This window comes from Schistocerca serialis, chromosome 11 (genome assembly GCF_023864345.2).
Source record: "Schistocerca serialis cubense isolate TAMUIC-IGC-003099 chromosome 11, iqSchSeri2.2, whole genome shotgun sequence".
Lineage (NCBI taxonomy): Eukaryota > Metazoa > Arthropoda > Insecta > Orthoptera > Acrididae > Schistocerca > Schistocerca serialis.
This window is the reverse complement of record NC_064648.1, coordinates 148,385,431-148,406,966: the sequence shown is the minus strand read 5'-3', so window position 1 is coordinate 148,406,966 and position 21,536 is coordinate 148,385,431. Positions and strand designations below refer to the sequence as shown.

Sequence of the window (21,536 nt, the reverse complement as noted above, 5' to 3'; positions counted from 1 at the left end):
GCACTACACCTTCTGCCAGTCTTCCGATGTCACAATTTCAATTGCCTCTTTCGAAAGGTGTTCCACTTCGGTTAAGGTGAATTTCTTACTTTCTGCAGCAGTATGCCATTTAACCTGAGCCCAAATCAGCTCTATTGCGTTGAAATGGCAATGGTAAGGAGGCAATCTGAGCACTTTATGCCTGTATTTTTTTGCTACTTCATCCACAATGTAAATTGGGTTCTTTGGCTTGTGCTGCGATACAAGTTCTAATAATTCTGCCCTTGTCAAATTACTGTCGAACTGTACCTTATGTTTCTGTAACCAGCTAACAATGTCGTTTTTCCCCGTTGCCTTTGTGGGTGCTTTATCTTGTATTACTGAGTGATAAGGAGCGCTATCCATAACAATGATAGAGCTTTTTGTTAAGTTCTGGAGCACACAGTCTTCAAACCATTTCACAAAAGTATTGTGGTTCATCTCTTCGTGGTAGTCTGAGGTCTTATTTGAACTGAATAGCAGCAGACAATTTGGAATGAAACCTTTTGAATTTCCAGCATGTGCTACAATTATCCTTTATCCTCTGCCGATCAGAGCTGCCATACTACCACTGATGGTACCGTCTGTCTAGCCTTTTTTTTTAAACTGTGTCCTGCATTCACCCATGTTTCATCAAGCCAAACGACATCGTCAAAATTTGTCCCCACTAATTCTCTAAGAAAGCGGCATCGCCGGGCTGCAATATCTTGGCGTTCCATTAGTAACTTACTGCCAGAGATGGATTTATAGCAGAATCCTAACATTTTCACGGCTCATAACAAAGACGATTTACTACACTGAAACAGTTCAGGCGCTGTGAGGGTAGCATGTAGTTTTTTGTGTTGGATACTTCTTCCTCGAATAAAATGTGTATATCTGATGATGAATGGCATCTTCCTGAAGAGTGTCAGGTTCTGTGACCCTCTTCTCTAGTCGCCTCTTTTTCCCAGGTGTCTCCAATTTAGATGACTCACTTGAGCCTACTTTCGTGAATTTCTCCTTGCAGATTCTTATTACTGATCGTTCGCTAACTTGCAGAGCAGCTGCAGTTCGCTCCACCACCTTATCCAAAGGAACGAGAGGCCCTCCTGCATCCCTCTCTCTCTCTCAAAATACTCCCTTAAGGAACACACGTATTCACGCGCCTGAATGCGTATAACGACACCATATCCGCCACTTTTTGGAGGTTTCCGAGGAGTGTGCAGCCCCGGCCTCCCTCTCTTGCTACTGCTTTCATCAGACATCGTAAACACGCGAAGCTACAAGTCACTCAAATCTCTCACCCGCACGTCTACAACGTCTCGCTGAGGACTGGCTGGAACAATGCCTCAGTCAGTTCAGCAGAGCGAAGTGGCAATGCAGTGGCAGCCGACAGCGCCGGCTGCCATTGGTTTATTGGTGGCGGGAGCCCTGCAGCCCGTTGCCTGTCAAGTGACAACTAGTTTGAATAGTAGTATATATATCATCTGAAAAGGCCACCTCAGTGGATGTTTATTTGTGGTACTGGGATGCAGATTCCAACCTTTGACACCGATGAATAGCAGTCAGTACAGGTGCAAGAACAAGGCGTCTGCTGCAGAGGACCATACACAATGACATTCGTCGTACTGTCATTGCGGAGACACTGTAGGTAGCTGCTCGATTCTTTTGGGCGGTCAGTTGCTAAACAGTTGCATGTCTCCAGAATGAGATTTTCACTCTGCAGCGGATTGTGCGCTGATATGAAACTTCCTGGCACATTAAAACTGTGTGCCAGACTGAGACTTGAACTCGGGACCTTTGCCTTTCGCGGGCAAGTGCTCTACCAACTGAGCTACCCAAGCACGACTCACGCCCCTTCCTCACAGCTTCACTTCTGCCAGTACCTCGTCTCCTACCTTCCAAACTTTACAGAAGCTCTCCTGCGCAGGAACTAGCACTCCTGAAAGAAAGGATACTGCGGAGACATGGCTTAGCCACAGCCTGGGGGATGTTTCCAGAATGAGATTTCCACTCTGCAGTGGAGTGTGCGCTGATATGAAACTTCCTGGCAGATTAAAACTGTGTGCCCGCATGTCTCTGCAGTATCCTTTCTTTCATGAGTGCTAGTTCTGCAGGTTTGCAGGAGAGCTTCTGTAAAGTTTGGAAGGTAGGAGACGAGGTACTGGCAGAAGTGAAGCTGTGAGGAAGAGGCGTGAGTCGTGCTTGGGTAGCTCAGATGGTAGAGCACTTGCCCGCGAAAGGCAAAGGTCCCGAGTTCGAGTCTCGGTCCGGCACACATTTTTAATCTGCCAGGAAGTTTCAGTTGCATGTCTATTTGCCTCTACATAGCTCTGCACCTGTCATTCATGCCTGCCATTTCTGGCCTATGCTGCACCACAGTTGTCCCTGTGCCAGCTTTGGATAGAGCTATTTTGCTGTGCACAGTATACTTTAACCACAGTGGCATGTGAACAGCGCAATGATTGTGCAATTTTGGATGTAGATAAATCACTTGGTTTCTGAATTATGAAAATGACTGCACTATTTTCTATGTCTCCCGGACATGCCATTATACCTTCCACTAGTGCTGGCACCTACCATCTGTTGTTGTTTGTAATCACATAAGGGCATGAAAGAGCTGAGGTCAGAAGTGCCCATGTCATAACTTAAAATGGCCAATTACTGAATTAATTTGAAGTTGGTAATACTCAGAGTGTAATTGACTGGAGTAGAGGGATGGCTAAAAGTAATCACTTCCTGTTTGAGAAGGTTGTTCAAATGATTGAAAATTAAATCTCTTATCATATTACTACAGCGAATAAAAAGTAAAACACGATCATGCTTTATCTGCTAAAATATCTGATAATTCAGATGGAAACAGATATTAAAATGTAGACAGTTATAATATTGGCATTGGGTCAGAAAATAGTCCATTGTCAATGGTCAGTTACAGTAAGCACCTGACGCACCAATGTTCGAGCATTTTTCCGAGGTCATTTCCGATGTGGTTCCGCCCTTGCTACCTGCAACGGTAGTTTGCTGCAGCGTGGGCCATTCTTCTTTAGGGTTTCTATTTTCCTGTTGAAGCTATTGTCATGATTGTGTATTTCTATAGATTCTCTGAACAAGAGGGTGTGATACTTGTTCTCTACAGCAAGAACTTCTGTGTCTGAATTTTACTATGTGGTCAGTTTCGCATGGCCATGGTTGATTTCTTCACCTGCCTTAACCTGTAATGCCGATTTTGTTCAGTGATCCTGGTGTTGATTAATCGTCCAGTCATTCCCATGTAGACTTTTCCACATGTACACGGGATGTGGTATATTTCTGACATTGTAAGTGGTCCCTTTCCTTCTTTGCCAATCTGAGACACTCTCTGATCATCTTTGTCAGTTTATAAACAGTCTTTACACCATGTTTGCACAATATATGGCCGGTTCTGTCTATCATTCCGGGAATTTACGCCAGAAAGGCCGTACCCGACATTTCTTTTTCCGATGTGTCACTTCGTTGAGTGTTTGATTCTAAGACACCTGAACAGTCTCCAAGCTAATATAAAATTCAACATGGAGGTAGAAAAGGATCAACAACTGCTACTCTTTCTAGACGTGCTGGTTGATAAGGATAGTGAATACCTGGGTCACAGCATATATTGAAACTTGACACACATGCACCAATTCTTGCCCAGTCTCTCAAATTACAATGTCAACACGAAAAGAGGCACAATTACTATGCTTGTAATGTGAGCAAGACAAGCATGTGAGCCACAGCACCTCAGACACGAGATGCAACACCTAAAAAGGGCTTTGAGGAGCAACGGCTACTTCACAGAATCAGACACTTGTGAAGTGACACATTGGAGAAAGAAATGTTGGGTATGGCCTTTTTGCCATACATTCTCAGCATGACAGACAGAATCAGCTGTATATTGTACAAACACAGATAAGACTATCAAAAAATGTGTCAGATCAGCAAATGACAAATAGGACACACACTTGCAATGTCTGGAATATACCATGCACCATATACATGTGGGAATATCTGTGCAGGAATGATTGGGTGACGAATCGACACCGGGATCACCAAACATAGCGGCACAGCAAGTTGGGGGAGATTGAAAAATCACACACTTTGTGACTGAGCACATAATATTTGCCTACAGGGAAGTTCTTGCTGTGGAGAAGAGGTACCACACTCGCTTGTCCATGTAGGCTACAGAAATCCGCAAACATGACAATAGCTCACACAAGAAAGACGGAAGCTTCATGGGGAGGAGATCTTGGAGTCCCATTCTGCAGCAAACAACTATTGCAGATAGCAAGAGCAGAATCACAGGAGTAATGAACATGAAAAAGCCCTCTGACAGTGGTGCACCAGGCACAAATTGCAGCTGTCAGCCTTACTCCAGTCCACCACCAGCAATGGAGGGTGAAGCTTTGACGATGCTGACCACTTGTGATGGTGAAATGTCAGAAAAAAATCATCAAACAAAAATCGGCAGAAGAACCCGAGACAGAAGCCTACAAGAAATTTGTCAATCATCAGGTTCCGAATGTAGTATGTCCTTCAACAGTTTTTCGTGTATATATATTTCTCATTTTAAACCAGTCCCTGAATCACCCATACTTTTACTCCTCCTCCTCCTCCTTTAAACACAGGACCAAAGTCAATTTTAGAAATGTTTTGTCTGCATTTGTAGTCATTCCCACTAGTGTCAAAACAAAACATCTACATCCACATCTACATTTATACTCCGCAAGCCACCCAACGGTGTGTGGCGGAGGGCACTTTACGTGCCACTGTCATTACCTCCCTTTCCTGTTCCAGTCGCGTATGGTTCGCGGGAAGAACGACTGTCTGAAAGCCTCCGTGCGCGCTCTAATCTCTCTAATTTTACATTCGTGATCTCCTCGGGAGGTATAAATAGGGGGAAGCAATATATTCGATACCTCATCCAGAAACGCACCCTCTCGAAACCTGCCGAGCAAGCTACACCGCGATGCAGAGCGCCTCTCTTGCAGAGTCTGCCACTTGAGTTTATTAAACATCTCCGTAATGCTATCACGGTTACCAAATAACCCTGTGACGAAACGCGCCGCTCTTCTTTGGATCTTCTCTATCTCCTCCGTCAGACCGATCTGGTACGGATCCCACACTGACGAGCAATACTCAAGTATAGGTCGAACGAGTGTTTTGTAAGCCACCTCCTTTGTTGATGGACTACATTTTCTAAGCACTCTCCCAATGAATCTCAACCTGGTACCCACCTTACCAACAATTAATTTTATATGATCATTCCACTTCAAATCGTTCCGCACGCATACTCCCAGATATTTTACAGAAGTAACTGCTACCAGTGTTTGTTCCGCTATCATATAGTCATACAATAAAGGACCCTTCTTTCTATAGCGTCTGCTTCAAAAGTGAGGTTAAACTGAGATACTTGTTGGATTGTGTATTGGACTGACTAACAAATCTGCAGATAGATAAGAGCAAATTTTAGATATAACTTTGACTGTGGACAGGGATCTTAAGATGTGACATGCGGCATACCTCACCCAAGATTTGGAGGGACTCAACTGTAGAGAAACTAGCCCCCTCATCCTCACAGTCAACGAGCCAACAACAGAAATCTGTGGGTAACATCTACATCGATACTCTGCAAGCCACCATACGGTGCATGGCAGATGGTACCCTGTACTATTACTTGTCATTTCCTTTCCTGTGCCACACACAAATAGGGCGAGGGAAAAACTATTGTCTATATGCCTCCGTATGAGCCCTAATTTCTCTTATCTTTTTGGTCCTTACGTGCAATGTATGTTGGCGGCGGTAGAATCAATTGGCATTCAGCTTCAAATGCCAGTTCCCTAAATTTTCTCAACAGTGTTTCTCAAAAAGAATGTCGCCTAACCTCCAGGGATTCCCATTTGATTTCCTGAAGCATTTCTGTAACACATCTTGTTTGAACCTACCGGTAACAAATCTAGCAACTTGCCCCATAACTGATTCAATACATTCCTCCAATCTGATGTGGTACGGATCCCAAACACTCAAGCAGTAGTCAAGAATAGGTCGCACCAGCCTCCAGCATACAGTCTTCTTTCCAGGTGAACCACTCTGTTCTAAAATTCACCCAATAAACCAAAGTCAACCATTCAACTTCCCTACTACTGTTCTCACATGCTCATTCCACCTCATACTGCTTTGCAACATTACTCCCAGACACTTAAACGACTGGAATCTGTCAAGCAACACAATAGTGATGCTGTATCTGAACACTACAGGTTTGATCTTCCTACTCATCCACATTAACTTTCATTTTTCCGCATTTAGGGCTATCTGTCATTCGTAAAACCAACTGGAAATTTTGTCTGAGTCACCTCGTATCTTCCTACAGTCACTCAACTTTGACACCCTACCATACACCACAGCATCATCAGCAAACAACCACAGATTGTTGCCCACCCTGTCCACCAAAATATTTATGTATACAGAGAACAACAGCGGTCGTTTCACACTTCCCTGGGGCCTGACGATACCACTATCTCTGATGAACACTCGTTGTCGAGTAACAATCTGGGTTTTATTATTTAAAGAAGTCTTCAAGCCACTCACATATCTGTGAACTTATTCCACACACTTGTACCTTTGTTAACAGCATGAAATGGGGCACCGTGTCAAATGCTTTCTGGAAACCTAGAAATATGGAATCTGCCTGTTGCTCTTTATCTATAGTTCTCAGTATATCATGTGAGAAAAGGGCACACCAAGTTTCACATGAGCGATGCTTTCTAAAACCGTGCTGATTCGTGGACAGAAGCTTCTCAGTTTCAAGAATGTTTATTATATTCGAACTGAGAATCTGTTCAAGGATTCTGCAGCAAACATATGTTAGTAATATTGGCCTGTAATTTTGTGAGTCCATTCTTTTACCTTTCTTATATAGTGGAGTCACCTGCACTTTTTCCAGTCACTTGGGACTTCATGCTGCGTGAGAGAATCACGATAAATGCAAGCCGAGTGAGGAGCCAATGCCGTAGAGTACTCTTTGTAAAATCAAACTGGGATTCCATTCGGACCTGATGATTTATTTGCTTTCAAATTTTTCAGTTGTTTCTCTATGCCAGGTATGCTTATTACTATGTCATCCATACAGGAGTCTGTCCAATAGTCAAATGATGGCATGTTTGTACAATTCTTCTGCGTGAACAATTTCTTGAACATGAAATTTAAAACTTTGGCTTTTGTTTTGTTATCTCCAACTGCCACAGTAGACTGGTCAACAAGGGACTGAATGGAAGTCTTAGACCCACTTGGCGATTTCACTTACAACCAGAATCTTTTTGGGTTCTCTGCGAGATCTTTTCACACATTCACGAATCTCTACTAGCCTCCTCTTGTCATCATCATAACTGCTTATCTGCTCTACCTAGCAGAAACACACTCCTAGACTTCTTGACTGATTTACTGTTGTTGTTGTGGTCTTCACAGTCCAGAGACTGGTTTGATGCAGCTCTCCATGCTACTCTATCCTGTGCAAGCTTCATCATCTCCCAGTACCTACTGCAAGCTATATCCTTCTGAATCTGTTTAGTGTATTCATCTCTTGGTCTCCCTCTACAATTTTTACCCTCCACACTGCCCTCCAATGCTAAATTGGTGATCCCTTGATGTCTCAGAACATGTCCTACCAACTGATCCCTTCTAGTCAAGTTGTGCCACAAACTCCTCTTCTCCCCAATTCTATTCAATACCTCCTCATTAGTTATGTGATGTACCCATCTAATCTTCAGCATTTTTCTGTAGCACCACATTTCGAAAGCTTTTATTCTCTTCTTGTCCACACTATTTGTCATCCATGTTTCACTTCCATACATGGCTACACTCCATACAAATATTTTCAGAAATGACTTCCTGACACTTAAGTTTATACTCGATGTTAACAAATTTCTCTTCTTCAGAAATACTTTCCTTGCCATTGCCAGTCTACATTTTATATCCTCTACTTCAACCTTCATGAGTTATTTTTCTCCACAAATAGCAAAACTCATCTACTACTTTAAGCGTCTCATTTCCTAATCTAATTCCCTCAGCATCACCCGACTTAATTTGACTACATTCCATTATCCTCGTTTTGCTTTTGTTGATGTTCATCTTGTATCCTCCTTTCAAGACACTGTCCATTCCGTTCAACTGCTCTTCCAAGTCCTTTGCTGTCTCTGACAGAATTACAATGTCATCGGCGAACCTCAAAGTTTTTATTTCTTCTCCAAGGATTTTAATTCCTACTCCAACTGATTTACTAACTTTTATAATTATAGTTGCTATAAAGACATTATGATCACTAATCCCTGTTTCTATACTGACGTTGTCGATAAAGTCTGGCCTATTTGTTGCTACAAGGTCTAAGATATTTCCACTGCGTGTATGCTGCTGAGCTAGCTCCTCAAGATAATCTTCAGAAAACGTGTTCAAAAGTATTTTGCATGACTGTCTGTCTGTAACCTCTCCCCCCCACCCCCATGAATCCATAGACACCTCGGTGTATATTTGGCAATTTGGCAGGAACTCCACCTCCATCCCCACCCTCTATCTGTTCCGCAAGTCGGTGACAAAAGCAAACATGTTACGGGATTGGCATGTGGCTAAGTGTCAAATAATCAGTTTTTAATTTTTTGTATCATAAAAATCCCCCTTAGTTTTCTCAACATGAAAAAGTTTCTTAGAGGAAATTGTACGCAAGGAAGCCCCAAAATGAGAGGAATTCAAAAGTGTCTGCACACATTATGACACCTGCAAGTCGCACAGATTTCTCTCACTTGTTTGGTTTTTATTACTTTTTAGTCTCTAATGTCTTAGAGACACCAAGGTTGTAGAGAAGTAATTACATTAGGATTCAAAATCCAAATGAGAGTTTTAAGAACTGTACATTGTAACAAGAAACAAAAACTGTTCTGGCGTGACTACATAGCTTGAAAATAGGAAGTTCTGTTATGTCTCAACAATGGTGTAGTGTCAAGGTTCAAGGTTACAAAATTGATTGAAGTGCCCTGTGGACTAAATATACAAAGAACTTAAATTAACACTGACCCTAGGGGACCCTTTGAAACAGAGAAATCAGTGTTGGAAGCCACCAATGAAGCACGAATAAGAATTCTGAAAAAGAAATGGGAGACAAACAACACCAGAAACTAGATTTATATGGACCTGGCATGCATTAATGTACAGAAACAAGCTTTAACTAACTTGAATTTCCCAAAAGTTCACTTTTTTGGTATTCTGGTAAACACCTGTTAAAAACTATTGAAGATAGAGGGCTGAATATTTTTTATTCTGCTTTAAAACATACTTAACCAACAGTATGCTATTCTTACAACTTAATTTTGAAGATCACACATTTTTTAGACTAAAGAAAAACTATGGGTTAATTACTGATAATTTTGATAGTCATCATTAAAAATATTTTTGAATGATAATTTATGACAGCAACATCTTTTTAGAAGTCTACTTTAAACATGATAGTGTAAAGAACTTCCAGAAAAAAATCAAGCTTCTACTTTTTAAAGACATGTGTACCTCTAGTGTAGAAAAATAATTAACATGCTTCATTTCATTTGCATCACAAAATACAACTCAGAAAAAAATGTGACCAAAAGCTGTGGTTCATGCGTAAAATTACTCCCGAAAGATCTATTAAAAGATGATAAGCATTACATGGGCTTCTAACTGTTATTCTTTAAGCTGCACTATTTAGAAAAGTTACTTTTTTTTCAACAATTCCCCTTGTGTTAACAAACCAGTTCCCATAAATAGAATGGTAACACTAGCTTTCCAGAAGGAAGGTCGAAACACAGTGGGCCCCTATTGCATTGTCAGCTAGGAACTATAGTAAGGACTGGCTGAGGCATAACCCGCACCGTCGGTCGAGTGAGTTTGGAAGGGCCTCACGGGTGTTGCGGACCTACGGGCCTGCTCCGCAAAATTCTGTATTATTTCAAGTCAGTAAACCCCCAATTCTTCAAAGAGTCAAACTCCTATCTATAAAACAGCTTCAAAAATCTTATTACTTTACAAATAAGATAATATGGTAAATATTTTATGTTAAGCATGTAAGTGAGAAAACATGTAGAAGTTTGAAGTTATGCTTAAAGTTTGCTGGAACTCACTAAGTGCTGTCATTATGAAATACTGAATGAATATACACAGGTTAACTAATTTGCACTCTATCTGAGGCAGAAGCAAGTTTTTCACACATCTTAATGTGTATGATAAGATGAATCCTGAACTAGGTGTCATACACTGATATAATTTTACAGTACATTCAGTGCTAACTGCGGATACTGTCTGCAAAAACTGTGTTGTGAAGAAAGTGGGCAGTAAAGAAGTAATAAACTGAAATTTCTGATGCTGAAAATTTACTGTGTGAACAGTGAAAATGTACTAAGTGATAAACTTCCTTTCCTTTCATTATTTTGGTGTGTGTGTGTGTGTGTGTGTGTGTGTGCGCGCGAGCTGTCAGTTGCATTGCCTCTAGACCTATACACAATTTCTAACTGTGATGTTTCACTTATTGTGCTAAAACTTTAATAGTAGAGTACACCTCTTAATGAGCAGATTATGGCACCATTTCTACTTTTTAAAGTTTATCAATAAGCGCAAAATATTGAAAACCAAATTTTTGTTGCTCCTGAAAGCTGTTCGATAGGCAACCTGCAAGTGATACCAGGTTGCTTAGTACTACAGATATCTGTCTTATTATTTGCTTGAGATACTCCATGGACAGTGTGCAGCATTTGGAGCTTATCAGCAGGTGTACCCGCATCACTGCAGGTACTGCATGGAGCTACCAATGCTGTATGGAGTCTCAGAGCACACTGTCAAGGTGAATTTTCCAAAAAACTGAAACCTCTACACCCATCACGATGGGACCATATAATGGTTACATTCAAAGGTAATCACCACACGGATTTATACAGTTATCCCACTCGGAGATGAGTCGATCAATTCTTGTTTTGTACGCGATCGCCCACACAGATTTATCTGGCATCTAAGAGGGGCAGTAAAATGAAAACTGAACACCCGCCAGAACGGGAACACGGAACGTCTCCATTCAAAAGTAATCACCACATGTATTAACACATTTATCCCACTGGGGGACAAGATGATCCACTCCTGTTTTGTAGAATGCGATCAGCCACTGATGGATCCAAAACTGCACCCGTTCTTGCACTTCCTCATCAGACAAAGTGATGTACATGTATGTCCTTCCTTAGAAAGCTGAAGATGTGAAAATCACACAGTGAAAATTACACACTGTATGGAGGATGTTGCAGTGCTTCCCAACCAAATCTCAGAAGCAAGCCTTCATCGGACTGGCAGTGTGAAGTCGCTCATTTTTGTGCCACAGGACTATTCCGTAAAACAGCAATTCGACAGCCAAAGGGAAAACGACGAAGCCAATAGTGGAAACATTCCACGTCTCCTCTGCCAAACAAATTCAAAGCCGCACACACAAGTTCCGATAAAGTCACAATTATATTCTTCCACTGCAGGGATCCTCTGCTTGTCGAGTTCCTCGAACGTGGAACCACAGTCAATGTGTAACTCTACGAAGACACTTTGCAGTAACTGCGGCGCACCATAAAGTCAAAACATCCGGGAATGACTACCACATCCCAGATAAAGCATGGACCTTTCACCATTTTCACAGCTTGGCAACCTGAAGAAAAATGCGTGGACGTCAATTTCAGTCGAAAAAGGCAGTGCAAGAGTTGGAGCAGTTGCAGATCCAACAGTGAACGATTGCAGTCTACAAAACAAGAATTGATAATCTCATATCAGAGTGAGGTAACTGTATAAATCTGTGTGGTGATTACCTTCGAATGTAACCATTACATGGTCCCATCTCGGTGGGTGTATAGTTTTCAGTTTTTTGAAACATTCTTCCAGGAAACAGTGACGTATTAGTATTGCAATTATTTCGTAAACACAGTCATAGTCACATATATAAATTGTTACTTTTCAATTGTGGATCACTGGTTTCGATCTACTAAAGAGATCATCACCAGACCTTCATTCTTCGGTGGTAGTAGGAATCCCAGATGTGGAGTAGGGCCATCTGTGCCAGTGTTGAGAACACTGCTCCACGTCAGGAATGTAAGGCTGACGATGATCTCTTTAGTAGATCAAAACCAGTCATCCAGAAATAAAAAGTAACAACTTATACGAGTCCAGTCTGTGTTTACTAAACAATTTTCAGGTTTCATCTGGCTGCCCTTTTGGTATCCACTGAATATACATGTACGTAATCAAGAATATCAGGTTTCAGATAGATTATATAATGGTAAGACTGAGATTTAGGAACCAGGTTTTAAATTGTAAGACATTTCCAGGGGCAGATGTGGACTCTGACCACAATCTATTGGTTATGAACTGTAGATTAAAACTGAAGAAACTGCAAAAAGGTGGGAATTTAAGGAGATGGGACCTGGGTAAACTGAAAGAAGCAGAGATTGTACAGAGTTTCAGGGAGAGCATAAGGGAACAATTGACAGGAATGGGGGAAAGAAATACAGTAGAAGAAGAATGGGTAGCTTTGAGGGATGAAGTAGTGAAGGCAGCAGAGGATCAAATAGGTAAAAAGACGAGGGCTAGTAGAAATGCTTGGGTAACAGAAGAAATATTGAATTTAATTGATGAAAGGAGAAAATATAAAAATGCAGTAAATGAAGCAGGCAAAAAGGAATACAAACGTCTCAAAAATGAGATCGACAGGAAGTGCAAAATGGCTAAGCAGGGATGGCTAGAGAACAAATGTAAGGATGTAGAGGCTTATCTCACAAGGGGTAAGATAGATACTGCCTACAGGAAAATTAAAGAGACCTTTGGAGATAAGAGAACGACTTGTATGAATATCAAGAGCTCAGATGGCAACCCAGTTCTAAGCAAAGAAGGGAAAGCAGAAAGGTGGAGGGAATAGAGGGTCTATACAAGGGCGATGTACTTGAGGACAATATTATGGAAATGGAAGAGGATGTAGATGAAGATGAAATGGGAGATACGATACTGCGTGAAGAGTTTGACAGAACACTGAAAGACCTGAGTCGAAACAAGGCCCCCGGAGTAGACAATATTCCATTGGAACTACTGACGGTCGTGGGAGAGCCAGTCCTGACAAAACTCTACCATCTGGTGAGCAAGATATATGAGACAGGTGAAATACCCTCAGACTTCAAGAAGAATATAATAATTCCAATCCCAAAGAAAGCAGGTGTTGACAAATGTGAAAATTACCGAACTATCAGTTTAATAAGTCACAGCTGCAAAATACTAACGCGAATTCTTTACAGATGAATGGAAAAACTAGTAGAAACCAACCTCGGCGAAGATCAGTTTGGATTCCGTAGAAATATTGGAACACGTGAGGCAATACTGACCCTACGACTTATCTTAGAAGCTAGATTAAGGAAAGGCAAACCTACATTTCTAGCATTTTTAGACTTAGAGAAACCTATTGACAATGTTCACTGGAATACTCTCTTTCAAATTCTAAAGGTGGCAGGGATAGAATACAGGGAGCGAAAGGCTATTTACAATTTGTACAGAAACCAGAGGGCAGTTATAAGAGTCGAGGGACATGAAAGGGAAGCAGTGGTTGGGAAGGGAGTGAGACAGTGTTGTAGCCTATCCCAGATGTTATTCAATCTGTATATTGAGCAAGCAGTGAAGGAAACAAAAGAAAAATTCGGAGTAGGTATTAAAATCCATGCAGAAGAAATAAAAACTTTGAGGTTCACCGATGACATTGTACTTCTGTCAGAGACAGCAAAGGACGTGGAAGAGCAGTTGAACGGAATGGACAGTGTCTTGAAAGGAGGATACAAGATGAACATCAACAAAAGCAAAACGAGGATAATGGAATGTAGTCAAATTAAGTCGGGTGATGCTGAGGGAATTAGATTAGGAAATGAGACACTTGAAGTAGTGAAGGAGTTTTGCTATTTGGGGAGCAAAATAACTGACGATGGTCGAAGTAGAGAAGATATAAAATGTAGCATGGCAATGGCAAGGAAAGCATTTCTGAAGAAGAAAAATTTGTTAGCACTGAGTATAGATTTAAATGTCAGGAAGTCATTTCTGAAAGTATTTGTATGGAGTGTAGCCATGTATGGAAGTGAAATGTGGACGATAAATAGTTTAGACAAGAAGAGAACAGAAGCTTTTGAAATGTGGTGCTACAGAAGAATGCTGAAGATTAGATGAGTAGATCACATAACTAATGAGGAGGTATTGAATAGGATTGGGGAGAAGAGAAGTCTGTGGCACAACTTGACTAGAAGAAGGAATCGGTTGGTAGGACACGTTCTGAGGTATCAAGGCAGCACCAATTTAGTATTGGAGGGCAGCGTGGAGGGTAAAAATCGTAGAGGGAGACCAAGAGATGAATACACTAAGCAGATTCAGAAGGATGTAGGTTGCAGTAGGTACTGGGAGATGAAGAAGCTTGTACAGGATAGAGTAGCATGGAGAGCTGCATCAAACCAGAATGAGATTTTCACTCTGCAGCGGAGTGTGCGCTGATATGAAACTTCCTGGCAGATTAAAACTGTGTGCCCGACCGAGACTCAAACTCGGGACCTTTGCCTTTCGCAGGCAAGTGCTCTACCATCTGAGCTACCGAAGCACGACTCACGCCCGGTACTCACAGCTTTACTTCTGCCAGTACCTCGTCTCCTACCTTCCAAACTTTCTTTCAGGAGTCTTAGTTCTGCAAGGTTCGCAGGAGAGCTTCTGTAAAGTTTGGAAGGTAGGAGACGAGGTACTGGCAGAAGTAAAGCTGTGAGTACCGGGTGTGAGTCGTGCTTCGGTAGCTCAGATGGTAGAGCACTTGCCCGCGAAAGGCAAAGGTCCCGAGTTCGAGCCTCGGTTGGGCACACAGTTTTAATCTGCCAGGAAGTTTCATATCTGCATCAAACCAGTCTCAGGACTGAAGACCACAACAACACAATCAAGAATATAATAAGACTTCATTGTTACCTGAAAGAAGCACAAAAAGTTTGTAATAGAAGACAATTATGTACGATTTTATAAAGAACCTATAGAAAGAAGTTGTGTTCCCGCCACGCAAACGCTCTCGACTGCTCACCCGGCACTGAGCTTGTCGAGGTAGCGCGTGTGGTGGCGGCGCCAGACGACGACCAACACGACGAGTGCGCCCAGGAAGACGGCGGCGAGGGCGCCGATGGCGATGGCCACTGCCGTCTCCATCCGCTCCAGGCCCACCGGCCGCGCCGGGGGCTCGTACAGGGCCTCCATCTCACTGCACGGTGTAGAATGGTCGTGTACAAATCCAAATAAACAGCACATTACGTGTATGTTTCTGTTCTACAGTTACAAGACAAATGACCTACTATGAAACAAACTATATATTGTCATCTCAGTCTTCAGGTGAACATAATTACCCCAACAGCCTAGCTCGAAAGGAGATATTCTGGGCCATCCCATTCAATACTGGTACTCCTGATCCCTCCGAAAAACAGCTCAGGTGTACACCACTTGTCACTCCGTAGTATCTTGGTCTCAAGTATATTAGTCAGGTATGAATATAATAGAAAGAAACATTCCACGACTTACCAAACGGGAAAGCGATGGTAGATCAGACATTTGCAAAGGCAAAGAGTTTGCAAAGGCAAAGAGTTTGCAAAGGCAAAGAGTTTGCAAAGGCAAAGAGTTTGCAAAGGCAAAGAGTTTGCAAAGGCAAAGAGTTTGCAAGGCAAAGAGTTTGCAAGGCAAAGAGTTTGCAAGGCAAAGAGTTTGCAAAGGCAAAGAGTTTGCAAAGGCAAAGAGTTTGTAAAGGCAAAGAGTTTGTAAAGGCAAAGAGTTTGTAAAGGCAAAGAGTTTGTCGTGCGAGTGTATACCTGTTCCCTTTTCCCCCTAAGGTAAGTCTTTCCACTCCCGGGATTGGAATGACTCATTACTCTCTCCCTTAAGACCCACATCCTTTCGTCTTTCCCTCTCCTTCCCTCTTTCCTGATGAAGCAACTGTGGGGTTGCGAAAGCTTGATATTTGTGTTTGTGTTTGTGTGTGTGTGTGTGTGTGTGTGTGTGTGTGTGTGTGTGTTTAATTGTGTCTGTCTACCAGCGCTTTCCCATTTGGTAAGTCACAGCATTTTTAATGTATTAATCAGGTAGTTAGACAAGGCAATGACTTCCTAAATTGTGCCCTGAAATGAAATCCATTCTGTCCAACATTTTGCCCACGACAGCTAGAGTTTTTCGTTGCCCTCCCAATTTCTGCAATAACCTTGTCAGACAGACCCTATGCTGCTCCTGCACTCAACTGCTTACCCTATGCCTCACACCCCTGTGTCTGTCCCCAATGTAAGACTTGCCCTATGCACCCTCCTACTGCCAACTTTACTAACCATATAACTGGCAAAACACGTGCAGTCAAAAGAAGAGCCACCTCTGAATGACATGTCATATATCAGCCATTATGTAAAACTGTATGGCCTTTTACATCGGCGTGACTACCACCAAGTCATCAGATAGGATGAATGGACACAAGCAGAGGGTATTTCTTTAATTGTATGGCTAAGGCTCCCTGTCGGGCAGGTCATTCACCGGGTGCCAGTCTTTCAGCTTGACACCACTTCGGTGACCTGCAGTCAATGAGGATGATGATGATGTCAGCACAACACGCAGTCCCTAGGCGCAGAAAATTGCTCGACCCAGCCGGGAATCGAACCTGGGCGCAGAGGATTGACTATCTGTCACGCTGACCATTCAGTTACTGCGGGCGGACAACGAGCAGATGGTGTACGCTGGTAACACACAATATCCTGTTGCAGAGCATGCTCTACAACATAACAGTCATGACCTTGGTGTCTGTTTCACCACATGTGCCATCTACATTCTTCCCCCAGACACCAGTTTCTGAGAAATCTGCAGGTGGGAACTTGCACTCCACCATTTCCTTGACCCTCGCCATCCAACTTGCCTTAATTTACCTTAATTTCTTTGGTCTACTATTCCTTCACAGAAACTATTCCTTTCTTCACTTCCTTTTAATTTTCTATACCTTTCATTTACTGACTTCTGTATTAACCTATCATCCACCTTTAGGCTCTCACGTTTTCAAATTTCATCCACTGCAGTCATCAACAATTGGTCCTTTCTTCTCATCCCATCTGGTAAGTCTTTCCTGACCTGGGCTTCTGGGTGACTTTTGCAAACGCTGTTCCTTTTCCTAAACATCAACAGTCCTTTTCCTTTCCCACATCTTCCTTCCCCTTCAATCCATCTGCCAGAAGAAGGAGCCACTGGCCCTAAAAGCTTGCAAACTTTAATACCTTTATACTTGTGTTCTCCTGCTGCCACTTGGTGAGTAGATTCTTATTTATCCAATTATATTATATTTTCAAAAATCGAATATTTCATTGATATAAAACAAGCTATCAGTTGATCTATTTTGGTCCACAATTACTCGATGTACAAAGTCTGGCAAAAAGTAACCACATTAGGGGTACGACATTAATTTTTACTTCTTCACAAATTTTACATTATCCCCTCCAAAGCATCCATGCCATGATCGTTGGACTGCTCCATGCGAGTTTTCCATTGCTCAAAGCAATTTCTGATTTCTGAAAGCATGTTCATAGCCAAATGGCACGTACGTTGTAGTTGGCTTCTCCCACCCAACACCAGTGCCTCGGAACTGCGGTGATGGGAACTTGCACTCCAACACATCCTTTCACCACACCATCCCCCTGGACTGAACCTACGTTAATCAACCTCACTCCCATTTACTATTCAGTCTTCTCCATTTTCCCTCTCCTCTTTAGCCATTCACACATCTTTTCATCCTACATAATTGTGTTTATCTTTATACTATATACCTCTTCTGTATGCATCCTCTTTGGTTTGAAGCTGGCACAGTAGTTAACAGTAGAATATCTTTGGCTTCCCTCTGACAACCATGCCTCCATCCTTGCTACCCTCCCTGTTTACCTTTCCCTCTTGCTTCATAACCTGGGTTGTGAGCAACTGAATCCACTTTCCCTTCTTCCCTTTTTTCCCCGCTCTCCTCCCTGATGAAGGAACAAAGTTCCGAAAGCTAAGAATGTAAATTTTCTGTTCTGTTTTGTGTATCTATCGGCTGTACTGAGCTAAGTACTGGCCAGCCCCTCTATCTCTTTGTTAGTATTTGTTTCACATCTTTATATGAGATTTTCCTTTAATCATTTGCATAACATTATCATTGTCATCTATTACACAGGTTGTTCATTGTAAGCGAAGACACTGAAATATTTCAAAAACTACAAATTGGATCAAAAAAATTTATAATTACAATTTGTTTGTCCCTGAGGGGAACATCGAATGATACCACACACAACACCACCCCGGTCCTCCAGACCCTGTGAATCGGAGGCAACTTTGAAATCTTTGTTGGGAACCCCCACTTTTTTATTGCAGAGTGTGATTCTACCAAAAAAACTACATGTTTCGCCTGAAGCATTTTCTCCGTTTCACTAAAGATCACGCTGCAGTTGGAGGAATAGAAATGGGTACACAATCATAATTTACGACATCTATTCAATGGTCCTTGAATATCCAATGCCACTTGGGACCACACATCCATGCTGGGAGGCTAGGACAGGCCAGTATTTCGTAACTTCTAATTGGAAAGCCCCATTCGCAACGTTGTATTCCTCCAACATATCAAACAGGGGACTACCCCCACGTGTCATCGTGGTCATGGCTCGACACGAACGAGACTCTACTTTTCCAAATCGAGTAAGTGTTTAATCGTAGCACTGCCAACTTCAATACACTTAGTGATCCACTTTTCAAATGACTGTACACGAGACAGAAGCATATCTGCAGGAATGTCAGAAGAGATGTTTCTGATGTGGTCAGTCCAGTCTTCATGGCCTGTTGGCTCCTGCTGGTACACTTTATCTTCTAAATAACCCCACAGAAAGAAATTCAGTGACCTAGCAACCTGTCGATTGACCGATCAGTGTAAACACGGTCTAATACCTCCCATGCTTCAATTGCATATGCGCTGGGTAACCATCGTGCTGAAACCAATTACACTGTTGAACATAAAATGCATCATCCTGCTGTAGTAACAATATTTCCTGTTCTAAAAATGTTCAGTATTTGCGTCCATTCAAACTGCCATCAATAAAATATGGAGCAATGAGTTTGCGCCCCATGATGACACACCATGTGTTAACCGATCAAGGACGTCGTGGTCAACTTGTCGGAACCAGTGGGGATGTTATGCCAGTCAACACTACCGTGGTTTATGAATGCAGACTCATCGGGAAATAGTACCTTGGCAAAGAACATGGGGATTGTTTGCGTTTGTTGATGAGCCTATTCACAAAACACTACTTGGTTATGGAAATCAATGCCATGAAGTTCTTGATGCAGTGAAATGGCTCTGAGCACTATGGGACTTAACATCTGAGGTCATCAGTCCCCTTGATGCAGTGACATGTGGTACGGATGATACTTATTATATGATACTTATGATGATTCTGCATTGTGACAACAGTACCCAAGGATACACAGGAATCGTGGTGTAATGTAATTGCTGGGCGCTTATTCGTGGTCTGTGGTGCACTGCAGCAAGTACAGATATTTTGTTATGTTCTGCTGTAACACATTTGCTTCGTTTACTTTTGGCAGTCTGTACACTGACATCAGACAAAGGCATTCACAACCTTGTAAAAGAACAAATGAGAGCTACCTTTCTCTGGAAAACGATCTGCATACAAGGCACTAGCACCCTCAACATTTCTCTTACATTCTTCATACAACAGGATCATTTCAAATTTTCCTTCTGTGATTGCAACATTCATTGTCTATTTACATGTCTGTTCTCCAAATGATAGGTGGGTGTGCAGGCAATTAACACTGTGCAAGTATTATTGTATTTAGAGCCACTATCCGTTCTACATCTGCATGATACATGAGCTCTGCTTGCAGCATACTGTCTGTTGTTATACATTGTGGTTCGTTACATGGCCATGGTGGTGCATCGAGTACTCTCCTGCTCAATATGTCTGAGGAATAAAATGTTGTGTATGGGATTTCCAATTAGAAGTTGCGAAATACTAGCCTGTCCTACCCTCGCAGCATGGAGATGGGCTCCCATGTGCCATTGGATACTCAAGGGCCACTGAGTAGCACGTTGTAAATTATGATTGTGTACCCATTTCTATTCCTCTGATTACAGCGCCATCTGTGGCAAAATGAAGAAAATGTTTCAGACAAATGTATGGAGATTTTGCCACAGAGTTGTAATTTGCAATAAAAACTGCGGGTTTCCAATGAAGATTCCAAAGTTACCTCCGCACCACCCATCCAGAGGTTGGGGTGGCAGGTCGAGTTCGGTATCATTGGATGTACCCTTCTGAGACAAACAAATTGGAATTATAACCTCTTATTCCATCTGATTTGTAGTTTTCGAGCCTGTATACAGCGTGTTCATCAGTGAATGGTACAGTTTTGAAAATTAATAATGTATCAACTCATTACTTCACACTGGCCAATCTTATAGCATAAGTAGCGGCAACTGCAAAAGCTTTTAATGTGCTACCTGCTGTTCACCTTTCATGTCTACGTAGGCATAGGGGCTGATGTTCAACATCCGCCTTAGTCCTACCTGGTGTGGGTCCCACACAACTGAGCAATATTCTAGGATGGGCTGCACAAGTGATATGAAAGCAGTTTTCTTTGTAGACTGACTGCATTTCCCCAGTATTCTACCTGTAGACCAAAGTCTGCATCTGCTTTACCTACAACTGTGCCTATGTGACCCCAGTATATCACAGAATTTCTTAGGATATTGTTTTGTATTCCAATGTCATAGTTTGGTTGTACCCCAAGGTAGATGTTAATGTTGAAATGTCACTGTTTTGTTGTGAGTTGGCAAAGCCAACTAATGCAACTGGCAGAAAACTGCCTCTTGTGGTGGACTGGTCTGTAGCATAGTCCGACAATCGCTTTGAAAACTTTGTGGGGTATTTTCAAAATGTCTCGATTTCCAATGATGATGTTGCACAGGAACCTACGAGTACGGTTTCAATTTTACAGAATATTTTGCTTTATAATGAAACATTCTGCACTATATGTTCCATTACGCCGCCATGTAGTTTTGAGCACATCACAACATTTATCGAACATTGTTTTCCCAGTGGTTCCACCATCTTGTCTGATCATTTTTCATATTCACTTTCCATCATGCCCCACACAAACAGTTACCAACTACAGCACACAGTTGAAAAGCCACTGACACCAAAAGTACATTTTTGCCCTAAAGTTAATTTGAATTGTAACTAGGCCTATCACCTTGATAATGATAATGGACACAGGTTACAGGTAAGTAACATTCTGCTACAAATTATATCAGTATTTTCAAACTATGGAAAATTCTGGGTGGAATACAACAATATTGTGAAAAGACAATATAGTGGAGATACTGAGTCGTATTAGTTTCAGATATCATTAAGCAAGAGTCAAATGAAAGCAGCAATACACAA

General features: G+C 42.0%; 1 protein-coding gene across 4 annotated transcripts in view; it reads right to left on the bottom strand.

The window, feature by feature from the left end:
* LOC126427392 (transmembrane protein 98-like) overlaps nucleotides 1-21,536 on the bottom strand; it is a 76,304-nt gene that overhangs the window by 53,860 nt on the left and 908 nt on the right. For all 4 annotated transcript variants that reach the window (XM_050089743.1, XM_050089744.1, XM_050089746.1 and 1 more), the window contains one exon: nucleotides 15,128-15,301. In XM_050089743.1, coding sequence (XP_049945700.1) covers nucleotides 15,128-15,301 — 174 coding nt within the window. The remainder of the gene's footprint in view (nucleotides 1-15,127; nucleotides 15,302-21,536) is intronic.